We start from the raw sequence: 19843 nt of genomic DNA, 5'->3' as shown, positions 1-19843 counted from the left end.
TCATTGCTGTATCCTGAGTAGAAAAGATTGAAATATTATATAATCCAGAAATCAACCATAGGTTCAGTAGTTTAACACTCATTATAAAAACTAAAAAATGGTTTGGAGTATTATTGACCATGGTCACTAGCTAAGATACATTCAAATACCAGCTCCTACTATGTAACTTTGGAGAGTTTATTTGAACTCTATGTACTTCTGTTTTCTCACCTTTAAAATGGGTATAATAACAGTACTTACCTACAAGAATTTATTTTTTGAGGATAAAATAAACTGGAATATATATAAAGTGCTCTGAGCAGTGCATGATACACTGTAAATGCTCAATCAATATTCTCTATTACAGTAAACCAATCTACTCATACAGTAAACCCAGTAAAATCATTTTGCTTCTGCTTTTTCAGTGTCTTACGACACAATCGTGCATTGTATTATTAACTCATTATTAACAAATAATGAGTTCCTAATCACTGGATTGTTGGAATTCTTTCATGCTTCCCTATGATCCTAACTGTCACTTAATTTTTAGGCATTCATTAGCTTCAAACATTCCATTGCCCAGTATAAAAAAAAGTGAGTATACTCAAATTTTCTAATTAGGCAAATTGAAACATAGACACAGAATACATTTTCAATGATCATGCATGTGTTCATACAAGTCCTCAATGGAAAAATAATCTTCGTTCCAGAAAGAACATAATTTTTAATGAAATCAATCATTGCAAATTCATTTAAGGAGATTTACAAAGATATTTCAAACTAAGGAGATTTACAAAGATATTTCAAACTATTTGTATGCAATGTTTCTAACATAATACACTTTATAAGCATGCTGAGGAACATTTAGAGTACAGACTACAAATCATCAAATCATCACCAAACATTTACTGAGCCCCTATGTCCATAATGATGATGACGTCTGGTAAAGCACCATTGTCAGAAATCTCTAAAACTAAAATGGAGCTGGTTTTTATTATAAGCCTAGTGTATTTTTAAATCAAGCCACAGGGAAATAATTACTTTTGTTTCTATTCAATCAAGACATGCACACAGAGTTTGTGGAATGACATAATATCCTTCCTGAAATCAGACCGGTATGTAGGACCAGTATCCTTCACACATAACCAGTTCCTGAACGTTTAAAAACAAATTCTAATTTCCAAGGAAACAATCTCATCAAATGCTGCTCACTAGAATACATATTGTTCCTTTTGGAAACATTACAATAAGATTTTTCATGATTACAAACCCCAACTTCCGCTCTAAAATTCAATATAATCTTAAACTCATTTATTTAAGTGGAAATTGTATTTTTATAACGGCTCTAGAATATCCTGGTCAACTTATGTATCACCAATATAATAATTTAGTTATTTAGAAGTCTGGGAGGGGGTGGTTATATACTTCATAAACTTATTGTACATGTGTAGTATGTGTGTGTGTCTTTTAAATGGGCACCAGAAGTTTCTTAGGAATGTTCACCTTTCTACTTTCTACAAACCTATCCTAAGATAAAGCGCATGTTTTAAACTATTTTTGGAGAACGATGAGTTTTAGTGATTTTTTTTTCCCCCGAGAATAAAAAGGAACACGTAGCAACTTGTAATCAATATCCTCTCCTCTCTGCTTTATAAAGCTGGTGCTTCTGTCACAAGATTTGCTTTGACATTAGCAGACACTTATCCTTTACCAGAAAAACAGTATCAACAAATCAGTGGCAACTGCTGACATAAACATACAAATAGGCAGAGAATGTGACACTGGTTATCAGCCCAAGGCCCTTAAGAATAGAATTTTAACTTTCTCCTGTCACTAAGAGTGTTCTAAAGAATCTAGGCAGGGTGGAAGTTAGTTTCCCCCCCTCTCCTAATTAAATAAACAAGTGTCCAAGTTTTAAATGTGACAGAGTGTGTGGAACTTGTCACATTAAAAAATGAAAAGCTCCTAAAATACATACTGAGGAAACCTGTCTCATTTATTCTGTAGAGACACATAAGTCTTGGAAATTTATGATTCACTGTCCTACCGTGAAGTTTTTTGTGGACTTTACGTTGAGTTATGTGGCAGCTAAGTGCTGTCACTGTTTGCTTGAAACTGCAGCCTGAAGTTATTTCTGAAAGGTATGCGCAGCTTCGCATAGAAATCCGTATGTTGTAAAGTGAAAACGATAATTTTAAAAACTGGGTTAGCATGAAAGAGAGCCAACAGAAATCAGAATTAGCAACAGCCTTCCACTACTGGCGACTCACCTTGTTGAATTTTAGTCACTAGCTGATGGCGTGCTAGAATCCGGCTCATCCTGTAAGGAGAGCGTCTCGCAGTCTGATCAAATCGCAAATACATCTCCTGGCCCTCAGGTGTCATGGCATTTAGATAGTAGCAACCTGAAGCTGGGTTCCTGGGTCCCTGACTGAACATCCCGGCAGATTTTCTTTTGCCCTCAGTCTGCCCTGTGGCTGTTTCCGTCTGCCTTCAGTCTCAGTCACAGAGCGAGGCACCCAGCCCAGCAGAGCTCAGCAGACCCAGCGATTTTTAAAAAGAAAAAGGAGTGCCAAAAGCCACAACTCAGAATTCCAACCCCCGGCCTCACGTGACCTCGCAGAGCCAATCAGAGGAAGACAGGAGATGGGACGGTCCACAGTCGGCCCCAAGCCCCGGAGAGAGGCAGGTCCAGCCTCTCTGATCCCCACACAATGCGGGAAGCCAATGCGAGTACTGCCTGCCTCTGAGCTGACTAAGCCCCGAGAAGCAGCACTCACTGAAAGAGTTCAAAGGAAAAGAGAGAGGGAAGAGGAAAGGCAGCAGAAGAAAAATAAGCCCTGGGCATAGGAAATGAATCTTTCTGGTTGTAAGGGTTAGAGAAAGCACACTCGCCTTCTCCAAGGCAGCTAAAAGATGGATGTGAGAAACAACTTAAATGAAAAACTACTTCAAATAAGCATAAACAGCTTAGCATAAATTACCACCCTTCATTACAAAGAAATAAATAAAGCTTTTCCAGTGAAAAGTGAACTTCAAGTGCTTTAAGGCCCTGAGTAAATACACTCCAGGCCCCTGACCCTCTGCATGGGAAGTTGAGAGCTCTCACAGATGAGACTGGCAGAGGCAAGAGCACAAGTGTATTTGTTAAGTATCTACCCCTTTAAATTTTCCACTTCTCCAATTTTTAGTCACCCAGAAGTAAAGTACTTTTGAAGTACCTCTCACATTTAAGACACTGCCAGGAATCATTGTAAAGATGCAGATTCATGCAATGCTGCTGTTGCCAAGCTGCTTGGGATCAATAGAGAAGTTATGCAAAAGCATATAACACAGGCCTTATGTGAAAGGGGCCTCAAGAAAGACACAAGAGCAATATTAGAGGAAGCAATATTATTTTTGACTGGGGTGGCAAGAGCAGGCCACACAGAGGAAGAGACGTTTGGGTGGGCTTTAAAAAAATGGGTAGGATTCTGACAGGCAGAGACTGAGGAGGGCTTTGCAGGAGGGTCTGTGCCCACATGTGTGGAGATCGGGGACCACAGTGTGTGTTTAAGGAAAACGTGACTAATTTCACTTGGCCATATCCGAGTATACATATGGGGGTAATTAGCATTTTCCCCCTATTTTTTCTCTTTAATATTGTTTGATGTAAAGAGGAAAAAAGTCCATAGAAAACATGTTATCAAATTCTGAACCTGGGGCTGAGGGAATAAAGTTCTTTGAAAAAGAGGCATAAGGCCAAGTTGTTCTTATATTTGGCTGTCTCAAACTGAAACATAGCCTGGCCTGGGATTTGGAATCCTAATAATGAAAAACTTTCAATTGAAAGTTCAACAGGACTTAAATTAGGTCCTCGATTCTTGCTGCTGTGGCTAACGGTGGTCAGTCCTAACATCTTTCCCTGTGGGAACTTCGCAATTTTGAGAAGCAGCTCATTTCATGTAAATATCTTACCAGGTAAATGAGCACATTAATAAAGATCCCTAGGGCCTACACTGGAATGTACTCTCTCTCATGGCAAATGTGAGCCTCTTCCGATAATTATGCAAGAGTAAGTAAGGGTCAGGTTTTCAAGTCAGCGTTGATGCAGGAAAGGAAAGGGGTGTTCCTTTTTCATTTTTATTTAGGATTTGATCAGAGTTTTTCTATTCCAGGGGATCTTTTGTGGATGGTGAAAGGGATCCAAGATCTAGCGACTCTGGTATGCCAGAAGCCTGGGCATGAATGGCAGACAGGCTTAGCACTCCACTGCAGTATTAGATGCTTGTGAGGTCCAATCCCCAAGCTCAGATCCAGCACTGGCTGCCATCTGATGGAGATGCTGATGTCAGCCACCTTGTGTACATGCTTTCAGTTTGATAGTCCAGTGTTGGGGACGTCCCTGCCGTAAACACCTGCCAGTTATCACTTTTCAATGGGAGAGTGTAGAAGAAGAGTAGAGAGAGAAAGAAGAGCCGGATCATGGGACTTGGGAACTTTGCATATGTGCTGGGAAACCAAGCAAAGGGAAGGAAAAGGCAGGAAATGATATGTAGTTGCTTTTTAGCTGTGGATAACACTTAAAGAAAGACTGACCATTCCCAGTGCCAACCCTGGAGTTTAACACTGACTGGGCTGCATTTTAAAAGTAAATGGAATGATTCTTCCTGAGAAGCACTGCACTGTATCCTGGCCAGGTTACTATTTAAAAAAAAAAAAAAAAATCACCATGCCTTCTTTTTGCATAATAATGAATACATGAACATGTTGAAAGTCCTGAGGTGTTTTGTTCTGAAAACATCAAGATCATAAATATGTACTCTTTGATATATATAAGCAGGTACAACAACATGAAACATAGTATTTCATAGGAGACGGCAATGAAGAACAAGAATTGAATGTAAATTAGGGAGAAAAAAGAAGAATTTGAATTTCCTAATTAAAAGAAAGACAATTTAGCGTAAAGCCCAATTTTTCTAAAAATCAGTCTGATTTTTAATAAAGGGATCTATGAAGGATCATGCATCAATATCTTTGTCTTCCCTGTCCAACTTATTTTTTATGGTTAAGGTAGTAGTATCTATAAATCCATGCAACTACTCACCATGGTTTTGCCATTTTGTGTCCAAAATACCATATTTAAAGCAGATAGGTAACCTTATTTTCTCATTAGCATCATTATTGCCTTGTTTTATGCTAATGTATTGCTATGAAATCTGAGCCCTTTCAGTGAATTTTTTTCATCATTTGGTCCCAGTGTTAGAAGAATCACGGCTGGGTGGGCAGTTCTGTTCTGCTTGTTATAAATGTAAATTCAAGAAACTGCTGACAATCTTCCCCGGGGTTAAATGTCCTCCATGCATCTCGTGGAGAGAGCTCTTGCTCTTGACTGGTGAGTTGAGTGAGGACCAAAGGAACCAGAGAGAGGGAGAGAGTGCTGAAAACCCAAGATGCTGGATTTCCTCCGTTCCAGTTCCTTCAAAAATGAGGAAAATGGATGGTACTAGTTTTTAGTTTTCACCTACTTTTCCTCTCTCCTAATTTGGTCATCAAGAAGAATCTTCACTCAGACTATTTTGGGGGATGGGATAAACAGATGAATATTGGGAGCCAACAAGAACAATGAACAGGGGAATGGAAAAGGGAGAGTGGCTAACAATGCTAGGCACCTACTGAGTGCTAAGCCTTATGCTATCTACATTTCATGTCTGTAATTAATCTCCACGGCAACCCTTTGTGCTATCCTATTTTGTGGAAAAGGAAATTAAGACTCCCAGAGGTGAAGCAATGTCCCAGGTCATATAGCAACCAAGTGTAGAGCCTCTGTGTATCTCCAAGCTGATGATATTTTAACTCTTTCCACTGTTACACATGAGGGACGGGGAAGGAAAAACTGTGGCACTAAAATGGTGCTGGGGAAATTGGATAAGGGAGTAAATTTTCAGAAGAATGTACTGAAAATCATCTTAATCCTATTTAATTGTATGTGATAGCAGGGTGGAAATATAGGTATAGGATGACTAAATTCTTGTGGTGGTTGAGATCGAGGTGTCTTTAGAATAAGGTATATAGCCCACAGCCTTTAACTAACCAGTGAGAACCATGGGCCCTCTCTGGAGTAACCAAAGACCAAGAACTGGAGACCCACCCATCCCTTCCCCAATCCTGAAGTGAAGAGGCAGCCTAACCACCTCTTTGTTTAACAACTCCTTTTTCGAAGGGTAGACTGTCCTCTGCTTTCTGCTCATCCTCAAGGCTAACTCTGCGTATTGCCTGGCCTCTTCCGTGGCATTTCTTCCCAATGCAAACACTCCAAATACAGTCAAAACTCTGAAATTTGACCTCTAAACAAAACTTTTGGTATTTAAAATTTTTAAGTCTTTTGATAGATGATCCCAGATCAGCGCTCGATGGAATTTTGTGTACACATGGCAGAAAGCAAGGAGCGCTTTCACAGAAGCCAGGAATGGCTCACTGTGCTTTCATCTGTCTGCTGCTCCTTCTATTCCTTCACACACATTCCAGCCTCCTCGTCAGCCTGTTCAGAGGGAGCCAAGGTAGTTCTGCCAAGTAGGAAAATGTTTGAGATACAAGTGGTCGGTAGAAAAAAAGCAGAACTGATCTGGAGGGCTGCTTTTAAATTACTTGAATCCAAAGGTTGTGGGTTAATGTCAAAGCCTTCCTGTGGGCTCTGAAGCTCATTTTGAGAATCTCTACTGATTGATTTGTGGTGTATGTGCCCCGTTCTTTGTCAATAAACCTTTTCAACATGCATACACCACATGCCCAAGGACCAATGCAGGCGAGCCAAGAATACTATCATTCGCAGCCGTGACCAGGACCCTCCACAAAAGGTTTCAGAGTGGATTCTCTTCTGACTCAGTTTCTCCACCTCTAGGCCGTGTCTCCCACTTGGAGTCCAGATCCTACTGCAAAGACTTGTGAGTGGTAATAGATTTTGTTTTTTTGCCTCTCAGCCCTTGCTACTCTCTTTAGTTAACTTCACCTTTGCAGGCCTCTGAGAGCGCATTCTCTGCCCTCATTCCATCCCCTGGGGACCATAGCCAACCATCAGCTCCAGTTCATATGGCCAGCGATCTGGTCTGACTTGTCCTGGGCTCTTTGCCCATACCCATCCATTGCAGCCAAACCAAAATTCTTTCACTTTTTTAAGTTGTTTCAAAGATCTGGAACTGTGTGATTTCCTACTCTCTCACCCTGTCAAAACCTATTGCCTGTGGAAACATTTTCATGACTAAGGCAAAACCTTTAGTATTAACAGTCATGTTAATACCTGTAAATAGTGGTTATGTGGCACATTAATTAGATCAGCTTGTTACATGCTAATAAGCAATCCAATTGTTCATTGCAACTATTATGGGCATAAAGTTTTTACATCTTGGATTTGGAAAGGATATTAAACATCTTCTAATCCAACCACTCACCTATTATACAAGTCACAGTCAGATCAATTAATGAATGCTTTACCCAACATATGTGAAGTATATTATCTCACTGAGGACTACAAGCTGTTTAAGAAAGTTTTTCCTTATAATTTCCATCCATTGGCTCTAATTCTGTCATTTGGAATTAGGACAAATCTATTCCTTCTTCCATATGCTTGTTCTTCAGACATTTTTAGAAAGCCAACCTGTCCCTTATAAGAATCTGCTTTCACAGGCTAAACATTCCTTCCCATCAAACCACACAACTTCTAACTATTCAGCAAGCTGATTGCTGTCTTTTGGATCTGCTCCAGTCTGTCAGTATCTCTTTAAAAATATTGCTCCTACCCTAAACTTAGAGCTCTAGACATGGCCAAACACAGTAGTATATGGCATAGTGTGTGGGTACCTCCTGAACTCAAGGGATTGCACTCTTGCTGATTCAGTCTGAGATAATGAGCGGTTTTATTTTTTTAATCTATATTTACTCTATCATTAATTCAGCATGGTATTAATTTGAATTAAGTAATTGAATGCCTGCACAGCACTGCAGTAAGTATGAAAGATATAATGGTGAATGCGATGTGGTCCTTGCCTCAAGGGACAGTGCCAGGGAAGACAGAAAGAAAACTCACCATTACACCAATGTTAAGTGCTGTGTGGGAGGCTATCTCCATTACCTCAGACTGTGTTAGAGTCAGTTCTACGTGGTGTTTCTGTGTCTTCATAAAATCTGTGTTAAATGAGTGTTCTCTATCCTGTACTTAACAAATGAGCTTTCAAACTTAAGAACAGGTCTTTAAACTTATTAAGATATTTTTAATTCCTGATTTTCTCCTCCAACTATTTAATTCTGCCTTGTTCTTTAAGGTAGCTAATGAAAATACCTCCATTATAAAAGTATAAAATAAACAGTTAAGTGTGTTTGGAAAAAGGTAAAGGAAAGGTGGAGACATAAGAAAGCCAAGTTCACAGACATACAAACCACACAACCCTGTATATTTGCAGGAGGTGGCTGAAAATGTGGCTTAAGATTCCTAACAGACAAGCCAAAAGGGAAACAAGATCAATTACGAGATTTAACATATTCATAAGATAAAAACAAAGCAGTGATTCAAGATAAACACACATCACCAGATACTGAGACCCCCCAGGGAAAATCTTCCTGGGTCCTCACAAAGAATCAGCATCCTCAACGATATTGGATATGGTTAACAAACCTTAGTCCATGGTTTCTTAACTGACACTTCAGTGTCCATAATAGTATGATAACAAAGCACTATATAGGAAAATTAATTCTAGGAGGGCACCTCAGAAAACATGGTTTGAGTATGCTAGTCTCTGTGATCTTTTAAACTATGTGCTGAATCGTATCACTTCCCTGCTTAAAATACTCCAAGTTTTCTATTGCACCTGGAAAAAAATCCAGACTTCTTACTTGGCCCACGGGGTCCTGCGTGATCTATTCCCAGCTCACCACTCCCACCTCATCACAGTCTCCTCACTAGCTTTCTCTAGACTTGGCTGCCTTAGAGTCTTCTTTCTACATGCTACTCCTCAGCCTGGAATGCTCTTCACGGAGCCCTTCCCATAGCTGGCTCCTTCTCAGCTTTCAAGCATCATCTTAAGTCATGCAGTCTCAGATGGGCCATCCTGTTCACTTTACCTAAGCGGAAGCAGCACCCCATGTGTTGGCTCTATAGCTCTTTCTAAATTTGTAATTACCTATTTATTTGCTAGTTAACCTATATGTTGCCTTACCTTCCCGGTAGACTGTCGTGTCTGGACCAGGTTTATTTCATGCACATTCTATGTGCCCACCACTAGGCCTAGCACATAGGAGGAAATCAATAGTGGTTGATTAAATAAATGATTGAGTAAAAAATTGAATAAACGATGATCTGAATTTTTCCAAGGATAAAATTTAGAATGCCTAGAGGAGTGAATGCATATATGTTAGGCAATATGCTGTTGCTACAACAACTTGGATTGGACAAGGATTGGACAGAAGATGATTCAAGGTTTTTTCCTCCAAAAGGAGCCTGAAATGCACATATTTTGCTTTGTTGTTTAGGGGCAAAAGTATATGCTTTGAGCATCAAACAGAGGACAGTTTAATTTTCACAAGTTCATTGTGAAAATAGGGAGCCTGGAGGAAATGAGCAACCCTTTCTCTACAGAGAGAGGCTGAAGGGCATAAAAAAAATTAATCTATCTTCCTTAGCTTTGAATCAGCCTCAAATTTTTATGCATGCCTGTTGTGCCTTCAATTAAAAAGTTGAACACCATTGGGCCAAGTGTTCTTCATGGACCCATTCTGCATCTGGGTTATCAACCACCTCTATTTCTTCATGCTCATAAACATCTTTTAATAATTCTTTAAAAAATTTTCTGGAGAGATTTAAATTAATTTATTGTCTGGTATTTCTAGAACCTATATATTTTTGCCCTGATAGAAAATAAATGTAATTGCTAGTTTGGGGTGTTTCTTTTCTTTTTTTTAAAGAATTGCTTAGATTATTAGACAGGATCTTTCAGTCCCTTAGGTGGAATTTGTCTGTTCTTAGAGACTTATTAGAGGCTTATCCTCATCTGCATCAGATTTGATTCTATAATCTCCTTCTCTGTCTTGAACAACAGTGAAGATATTTTCTTTATGTTGACTCAAATTATAATTTGAATATGAAAGGGAAACTTGCTCATTAAAGAAATCCTATGATGAATCCTTTGGGAAATTCTTTATTGATGCTCCAAAGTATCTGTTTTGTAAATGTTTGAGACTGCCCATTGAAAGGCACACCATTATTAAGATGGTATGCTGGAACCAGAAGGTTGATGACTGAGATTCCTAAAATATCATCCTGTTACCTCATCACCAATCAGTCAGAAGAATGTCCATGAGCTGATCTGGCACCCTGCAACACTCACTTCTAATGTTGCCTTTAAAAACCCTTCCCTGAAACCTGAACACAAAGGAGGTCAGGTCTTCTGAGCATGACCCACCCATTCTCCGTGATTGGTGCCCTGCAATAAATGCAGTACTTTCACCACAAAAAAAAAAAGAAAAGAAAAGAAAAAATAATTGTACAATGACTTGCTGCCCTGGATCCAGTGTCCATTTTTATATATAATTGCTTCCCACCTGGTGTCATGCAACAGTTATGTACTAAGTAAAGTTTGGAAATAACCATGGCCCACAAACTGAAGAGGAATAAGACTGCAGGATTAATAATGCAATTGCACTGTTTATATAGTTAAACCACATATGCCTTCTTGGATAAATTCAGCTCAGTACACTAAGAATATGATAGACTGTTTTCCCTCTTTATTCCTAACATAAGACCATTAATCTATATTTTAAAGAACGGAAAGTGGTGCCAGGAGGAGGAATGACATTAGAACACATCCCATACGGAGAGAAGCACTAAGAATTTGAGAAGGTAGCAACATAGCTCTCTAGAGCCCTAGATATTGGTATCAATGGAACTTGGAGGTGATTGGGAAGACAAATTTCAGTGCTTATGGCTGGGCAACAAGAGGAGGGACCTCTTTTAGGTTGGGAAGAATGATTTAACCAAAGGTGCTTCTGGTATAATTAAAATATGATTTTTTTGCTGGTATCTTGTTTGGCATAAATAGAAACAAAGCCACTAATTAACTCATGTTACAACTTCTTTCACCATTTCTTAGTGAAATATTTCTAACGTATATTTCGTGCCAGGCACCAAATGTACAAAGATGAATAAGACACTGCCCCCCTTCTCAACACTATGATTTATAATAGGAAAAGTTGAGGGTAGTTACAATTACAGGGCTGCGTTACAGGTGCTACAACAGAGGTGCTCAGAGGGTGCCTGCGGGAGCACAGTAGGGTCAGCTAAATCGGAACAAGAGTAGACTCACACACACAGCAGAAAAAGTAGTGCTGAGGCTGGCGAGATGCAGAGCTGGGTGAGATGCAGAGCTGGGAGAGAAGGAGGGAAAGACGATATTGGGGGGAAAAGGCCCATGAAGAGAAAAAAAATGCATAAATAATTTCCTATGCTAGACACCCTTCTCCAGTTATTGAGAGATTAGTATCCCAAATTGCTGCATCATAGAGACTCTCAGATTCTAAGACTCAAGTTGGAAGGACACACCTTTCCATCAATATTCCTCTTGACTCTTGTCCCCTTGTCTCCACCGAAGCTCTAAATTCAGGGGATACCTCTCTGCTGCGGCTATTTCCTGGAGGTAATAGTCCTTTTAGAAGAAGGACTATGATGGATAATGGTAAAGAACTAAGAGGCAAACTGAATTCAGGAGTTACAGGCTTGGGCAGAAGGAAGAGGGATCTGCCGGGGAAGGCAGCAACAGTATGAAGTCCTGAATCTACCCATCAGATGGTACTCTGGCTTTGGGAAACAAGTTACCCTTTGTCTAATCATCTTTCAAAATTGGTACAATTCTACTTTTTTTTAAAAAGTTAATTTATTTATTTTTGGCTGCATTGGGTCTTCATTCCTGAGCATGGGCTTTCTCTAGTTGTGGCGAGTGGGGGCTACTCTTCCTTATGGTGCGCGGGCTTCTCATTGAAGTGGCTTCTCTTGTTGCGGAGCACAGGGTCTGGGTGCCCGGGCTTCAACAGTTCTGGCATGCGGGCTCAGTAGTTGTGGCTCGTGGGCTCTAGAGCTCAGTAGTTGTGGCACACGGGCTTAGTTGCTTCACGGCATGTGGGATCTGCCTGGACCAGGGCTCGAACCAGTGTCCCCTGCATTGGCAGGTGGATTCTTAACCACTGCGCCCGGGAAGTCCCGGTACAATTCTACTTTTAAAAGCAAAGCAGGTTTCTAAACCTATATCAATAGTAGCTTCCCTTGAAGTTTCCTTATACTGGTGCTCCTTTGAATCAAGGGAAGAAAAGGGCATTGCTTAGCTTTTATACCTGTTTTGTACGGCCTTTCTGGGGGTAGGAGGGGGTGTTCTTTTCTGTTAGAGAATATATGTATGTGTACAAATATATAGAGGCTGTCCTGAGATTTCTCATGTTATTATTTCTCCAGAGCTTGATGTTTAACAAAGCACACAGTGGCCTCTGGCCAACCTCTGAGAGCACATCATAATAACACTGTGTCTTATGACACAAACCTGTTTAAACAGACCGAGTACAACAGAGATAGCCAGGCGTGGCTACCTTCTCCTTATGCTGCCCCACCAAGATGACTCAACACTAATCAATCACAGGAAAATACTAAGCACCAAAAATTTGTTTGCTGCACAGAAGGCTAGAACATATCAAAAGCTACTCTCAGTCTTTGATGAACTTAAAATACCCTCTTTCATTCCCTGACTTTGGGGGTCTCAAGGGCTGTCCTTGGCCTTGGTTTGTTTCTCAGTATGTTTTACCTTAGAAAGTCTAGTCCCACGGCATTCTGTTAATCAATCAGTGTACTGTTGCAGATCAAAAATGTAGGGCACAAAATGTTGTGGTATATACTACGATTACAATTAAAAAAAATTTTTTAATGCATAGTAAAAAAAGATTAGAAGAAAACACACCAAAAAGATAATTATGACCATTTTTAGGATGGTGGAATTTGGATGATTTCTTTTAAATTTCCATTTTCCAAATATTCTATCACATGACTAATTATATTGCTTTTATAATAAGGGGATCAAGCCTAACCAACGATTCACGTCACGAGGTGTGGAGAAGAAACCTCAGACTTAACCTTACTTCCAGCTGCCTCTGTGTCTCACAGATGTCAGACAGAGACAAGAAAAATCTGCATACTGTCTAACACGGCTTGAACTTCCTTAGTGCCTCCCACAGTATTAGGCAAAACCTCAGTGTTCAAAAGAGAAAGAGAAAAAGAGAGCAAACAAACAAAAAAATCTATGATTTCCTTTTCAAAATGTCTCTCACATCCATTCCTTCTTGTGTTATTGCCTCCACCACGTAGGGACCAGCCCTCTTGCCTAGATGATTCTGACAGTCCAACTTAGGGACCAGCCCTCTTGCCTAGATGATTCTGACAGTCCAACTTGTGTCCCTGTCTAACCCTGCCTCCTGAATACCATCTATCCTGAACACCACAGAACGTTTAGCTTCTCAGGATACCACTTTCATCATATTTCTCTCCGGTTGCAAAGCACCAAATAGCATCCCAGCTCTACCACTTACTGACTGTTTTAGTCTCTTAAGGTTTCCCTTTCCTCATGTACATGGGTTTATATGTATATATTACTTATCTTGTATACACATAAGGGAAGCAAGTATATATGATTATCAGTTCATTTGAACCAAGAAAAACTAGTTGAAAAAGGATTTTGTATCATACTTCTTGAATGCTGCCTTTTGGGCAAGATTCAATAGGAGTGCTAAGAACTACCAACTGCACAGACCGAATCTCTAGGTATAGGAAACTATCTTTTCAGCTATTTTAAAACCTGAGAGAAATAACATAAAATATCCTTACAGTTATTTACCAAGAGCTGATATTTACTTCAGCTTTAGAGATATACATAAGCATATTAAAGTTCTCACTTCCCCAACAACAAGCAAAATCCATTTAAATAATATAGTGGTGACACTAGGAATCATTCAGATAAAGTGGTGTATGCACTTTTATCCAAATACTTCCTGAAAACTTACTCAGAAGGGCTATTTTTACTAGTGTATTTCAAATTCTAATTTAAAAAGAAACTATTAAAGACAATATCATTTTCTGAGAGTAGAGGAAGAGAAAGTGATTTTAAAGTTAAAAAGCAAAACAAAACAAATTTGGCCTATAATTTCTCAAATCTGGACTCAGAAGGTCCCTTGGGGTCCACAATCAGGGTTTGGAAGTCATTCTGTGGTTCTCTTGAATTTTGCACCAAGCCAGCCCCTCCATACTGTATTTTTATCCTCCTGCTCTAAGTAATTAGGTGAATGGGCCCAAGCATTTGGAATCAATTTTATTCATGAACTGTTTTTTGAACTCCTGCTCTGTGCCAGGCAACATTCTTAGTGCTGGGAATGCATCAGTGATTAAGACAGACAGCGATCTCTGTCCTAATGAAGCTAATGTGGTAACCAACAAATACAATAGCATGGGTATATTTCCTTATGATCTGTGAGTCTCCAAAACTGAAGCTGTTTGCAAAATGTTGTGCATATTTTCACCTTTTTAGAGCATAGGTCTTTGGATTTCATCAGATTTTCAAAAGATGATGTAACTATCAAAATATTTTTTAAGTGGCTCTAAAATATAGTTCTAGAACACTTAGAACTGTGGCTTTGGAGTCAAGTCAGCTTGTATTCATAGTCAGGCTCTGCTACTTATTTACTACATGGGCTTGGACAAATAAAAATTAGCTCAATTTTCTGCATCTAAGTTTTCTCATCTATAAAACTGAGGTTAGGCCTCATAAGGCTTTTGTGAGGGTTAAGTTAGATTATGGATATGAAGCGCTTGGTGCACTGTGAGATTAGCATCCCCCCACCCCCTTGCTCTTATTTTACAGGTCTTGACCCAAAATATGACTGAGAAAATTGAAGCAAGTTCAAAGTACAAAGACAGAATAGGTTGCCTTTGATAGCTAGGAGGTCCTCATCCTTAGAGGATCTCAGTTTCAGTGTATTGGAAATGTCATAGGTTAGCGAGGAAGGTCCAGACTAAGAGTTTATGATTCTATGAAATCACCAACATTATATGTACCAAATGCGTGGAGGCCTAGACTTTTCTTTGGAGAGGATTTTATGACCCATTATACAGCCAAACTTTGTTCTTTGATTCCATGAGTAGAATAAATGCTTATTGTAAGCTATATAATGATATTTGGTACAATTCTCTTAGTATAACTCAGAGACACAATACTCATGATTATAATTAAATTGTCTTCCATTTGTTCAGAATTTTATAATTTTTAAAGATTTTAAATTATAAATTTAGGCTCTTTGTTTCACTTGATGATGGCAACAACCCTTTAAGACAATCCTTTGAAAAGACCTGCCAGGCCTGGCTTGGTTTTCCCCCCAGTTGCTCTTGCAGCCTCAATAGTCACATCCTCCTTCTTGCTCTGTGTTCCCAGGACATTGGCCTTCTTTCCAAGGCATTGGAACACGCAGTTCCCTCTTCTTGGGCTATAACACCAATTACCCCCAGCGTGGCATAAGCAACCACTGCTCAACACTCCTTCCCTCAAGGACACTTTTCCTGTCGCCCTATGTAGCACATGTACTTCTCCCTTGTAGCTTCTGACATAGCTGCATTATAATATTTGCAGGGGGGAGATTATTTGATTAATATCTGTCTATGCCCCTAGTCTGTACATTCTTTGAAGGCAGGAACTATGTGTATTTCTGCTCATTATTGTATCACAGCACTTAGCCTAGTGCCTGGCCCACAGGAGCAGATAATAAATTTTGGCAGAATGGAATGCTGGATGAAAGGCACATACACAGATGGTATTTTCACTCTGTATGTGAGAAAATGAAGTGATCTGCAGAAGGGGATCTGACTACTCAGTAAGGATGAAGCATGGGGACCTGGTGACTTGACTGTTACTTTATCCCTCCTCCCCCACACCGTATCTTTTCTCTCTCTCCTCTTCCGGACTGGACTCTGTTCTAACTAAAGATGTCTAGTATACCTTTTACTTTAGTATGTTAAGTCTTGGTTTAAAATCAGGACTAACCTATGAAAACCCAAAGCTGCTGATATATGTCAAATGCCACTCCCAGTCAAATTATTCTGCAGGGAATTTCCACCTTGAGTTTCTTTTTCTTAGAAAACCTGGACTCACCCATTTATTTTAAAATTGTTCTCAGAATCGCAGCCCTTCTTTCATTCCAAGCAGAGCGCATGCTCAGGAAGCCTTCTCATGTAGTAACTGGGGTAGAATTAGTGGAGGAAAGATTGATACAAGCCACAAAGCAACATTAACCCAAAGGAGAGTCATTGTGCTGCCCTGTGACAGTAAAGTTAGAGAAAAGATGACACAGATGCACACCTGCCTGGAGGAAGAGCGAAAGAGGAAAATAATGATGACACCTGCCACACTACCTAGCAGTGACGACATTCAATATGCCTGACGCTGTACTAAGAGGCTCTTTAAGGGAAGAACTAACTCTAAAGTTGAGTGTAAAGAAATGCAGAATTTAGGCTAATTCGTCTTCACACCTAGCTGACATGATAGCTCACATTTTTTAACACTATGGGCCAGGCACCATTTTAAGTGCTTTACATACTGTATCTCATCTAATTCTCAAAACAACCCTATAAGGTAGTATTTTTTCCTAATTTTACAGATGAAGAAACTAACCATCTATCTTGCTGCCTCCCGACTCTTCTAGCTCTAGTTTTTCACATACCTAGTTGCCAGAGTTACCTTCTAAAGTATAGTTCTGATATATTATTCTTTCTACAGTATAGTTCTGACATATTATTTATAAACATCGAGAGGTCCCCCACTGATAAAAGGATGAAATCTAAATTCTTCAGTCTGGTATTAATGGTCTGTCATGGTGGACGCCCTTCTTATTGCCTGAAAAAGCCTTAAAATTTTTCATGTTTGGAAGGAAAGTGATTCTACCTCTGTCCCCACTGTCTGTTATGCTCCCTTCTTCGCTCCCTCAATTCCTAATCATTTTTCAAGACCTGACTCAAAGGCCCCCTTCTTTGGGAAGCCTTTCCAAGCCATTCTTGCACACACAGCTTCCTTTCACCTCTGCATTAGCACAAAACTTATTTCTGAAATAATCACTGAGTACTTCATTTGGAGATGCTTTGTATTATCTCTTATTGATCTTATATTAAAAATTTCTAGAAGCCCATAATATGCCATGCACATCTTTGAACCTTCCTCTTTCCAGTCTTGTGACTCCCTCAGAGAGGCAGTGTGGTATAGGAGAAAGACCAAAGCTTGGGACCCAGCAAGACTTAGGTTCAAATCTTGGCCACTCTTACTGGTTAGGTGGCCCTAGACTTCACTCATATCTCTTAGCTTCAGTATCCTCATCTGCAAATAAAGCATAATGATATATACCTTGCATTATACAGTCTATACTATGTCATTATACACAGTAGGGCTCAAGAAATTATTACTAGAATTTATGATTGACAGATGATACAATAACTGTTGGCCAGATTCCTAAAGGAGCCTGAAGTCACACAAGGCATATAATATTAAGTATTGGTATTTAACTACCACTATGATCTGGCACTTGTCAGGGAGAAATGAAGGAAGACGAATCTACTATGTGCCAAAGACATCCAGGAAAAATTATTCCTATGAGTCGAAATGGTAAAGTAATGCCAAGCACTGGGCACATTCAGTGAGAAGGACTTCCAGAAGCCTTTTGTAGTTGAACCATAATTCCAGGTTATGTCTGATAACAAACTTTTCATGCTGGAAACCTTACCTAGGATCCTGGGGCAGCAGAAAGCAAAAGATTTCTAATCCTTTGATACTCACAGTGGGGTCAAAACCCAGCAACGTGGGCATCACCTGGGAACTTGCTGGAAATGCAGAATCTTGGGCCCTGCCCCAGACATACTAAATCAGAATCTGCATTTTAACAAGATTTGCAGGTGGTCAGTGGCACGTTAAAGCTTGAGAGGCACAGTTCTCATATAAGCCCCTTTTTTCATCAACAAGGAAGATGAGTTTGTGGACTTTCCCAGGTTGTGAAATCTGCTAGCTATAGACACAGGCAGGGTCCAAAGGCCCTTAACTTAGAGGGTTTTGATCTTGCTGCAGAGACACAGATGTCTTACATGGTTAGGTGAATATTTTAGGCATCATATTTTTTACTATGATTTATCACTAAAAGTAAAATTATTTTTCTTAAAGATCTTATTGATTTAAATGGGCTTTAGTTCTAAAAACAGGGCTGAAGTCTTTTATTGGTACTAAAATAGCTTAAAGCGTTACAGGAATGTGTTTTAGTACTTAGCATTAATTTCATGATTAAATTCTGAAACTCCTCTCTTTTAAATCTTAAAAAAAAATGTTTATCGACATTCCATGTGATTTAAAAAAAAAAATCACCTTAAAAATAACTGATTTTCTCTGCAGACATAAGGATAAGAATTCTGTATAATTTTTAAACTCCATGTCTCCGAATCAAGGAATTCTGTAACTTTGAAATAAGAGTTTAAAAAAAAAAAGTAGAAGTCAGTCCTCTCCTGGACATCTACACCTGTTGAAACTCTACCTGTCTCTTCAAGATCTATCCAAAATATTATTAAAATTTATAAATTTTATTTATAAAAATATCACACCCCTGCAAGACATGATCTTGACCACAGTGAGCCCCCCAAAACATTTTATTTCTCTTTGACTGTGTTTTCTATCACTGTTATTTGTTAACTTTTCAAATTTACTCTACAAAGACTCGAAACATTCAAAGCTTCATTAACTCAGCAAATATTTACTGATAGTCTACAGTGTGTCTGAGACTGAGAATACAATGATGAACAAGATTGAAATAGTTAATATCCTGCCTTCAAGGAGCTTCTACTGCGGTTACATATTAAGAATGTTGATCACAATCAGCTGACAAAAAAAGCCCATGAGAGCTTCAAGTATTTCATCATTACACTGATAGCTGTTAGCTCCAAGCTTTTGATGTCAAATTGCCCACAAGCACCAGGTAGGTTCATTTATCCATTCTTTCACCAGACATTTAATGAGCACCTATTCCTGTACCACAGTCACTAAGCCCTCAAAGAATTGACAGATGATGATTCAGGGTGAGTTAAAGAGGAGCATTCCGCACAAGCCTGGGGATAAAATTAGGGGTAGGTGGAGTCTTACATCTTTTATTCTCTGTATCCTCCACAGTGATTCGCAGAACACCTTACACAGAGTAAACATACCACTTCTTGGGACTTCCCTGGCAGTCCAGTGGTTAAGACTGTGTGCCTCCAATGCAGGGGGCACAGGTTCGATCCCTGGTCGGAGAACTATGTGCCGTGCAGCCAAAAAATAAATAAATAAAATTAAAAAACAAAAACAAATGTACAACTTATTCATCAAGAACATAAAATTCACCTTAGGGAATAGACAGCAAATCAGCTGTATATGTCCTTATAGTTAAAACATATCCATGTAGATTATAAATTTTTTACCAACAGGAATATTCATTAATTTAACAACTATTTTTTATTTTTTATTTATTTGTAGTGAGTACCTACTATGTGCCATGCACTATGCTAAGTACTGAGCATAAAGAAATAAGATGTAGACCTCCCCTACATGGGGAAGACAACAAATTACAACAGTTAAGGTACCCTCTAGTATTACAATATATTAAAGCACAAGATTCTATGGAAATACACAGGCAGGCCTTGTCACCCATGAGCAATTTGGGGAGGGCTTCAGATCCAGTTTAAAGGTTGGCATATATTCTCTCTATCTCTATCTTAGCAGTAGGCCCTGCATCTACTAAAGCCTGAGCTAGGCATTAG

At 39.3% G+C, this 19843-nt stretch overlaps 1 protein-coding gene across 7 annotated transcripts in view; it reads right to left on the bottom strand.

The window, feature by feature from the left end:
- STARD13 (StAR related lipid transfer domain containing 13) overlaps positions 1-19843 on the bottom strand; it is a 383589-nt gene that overhangs the window by 170781 nt on the left and 192965 nt on the right. Inside the window, exon 1 of one of the 7 annotated variants that reach the window (XM_082435534.1) lies at positions 2250-2666. The exons of the other annotated variants lie outside the window; for them this stretch is intronic. Within the exon in view, the coding sequence (XP_082291660.1) occupies positions 2250-2418 (169 nt within the window). The 5' untranslated portion in view covers positions 2419-2666. Of the gene's footprint in view, positions 1-2249; positions 2667-19843 lie in introns of those variants that run through there. 7 annotated transcript variants of the gene reach the window in all.

This window comes from Balaenoptera physalus, assembly GCF_965194825.1.
Source record: "Balaenoptera physalus genome assembly, chromosome: 18".
Lineage (NCBI taxonomy): Eukaryota > Metazoa > Chordata > Mammalia > Artiodactyla > Balaenopteridae > Balaenoptera > Balaenoptera physalus.
This window is presented reverse-complemented; position numbering and strand designations above follow the sequence as displayed.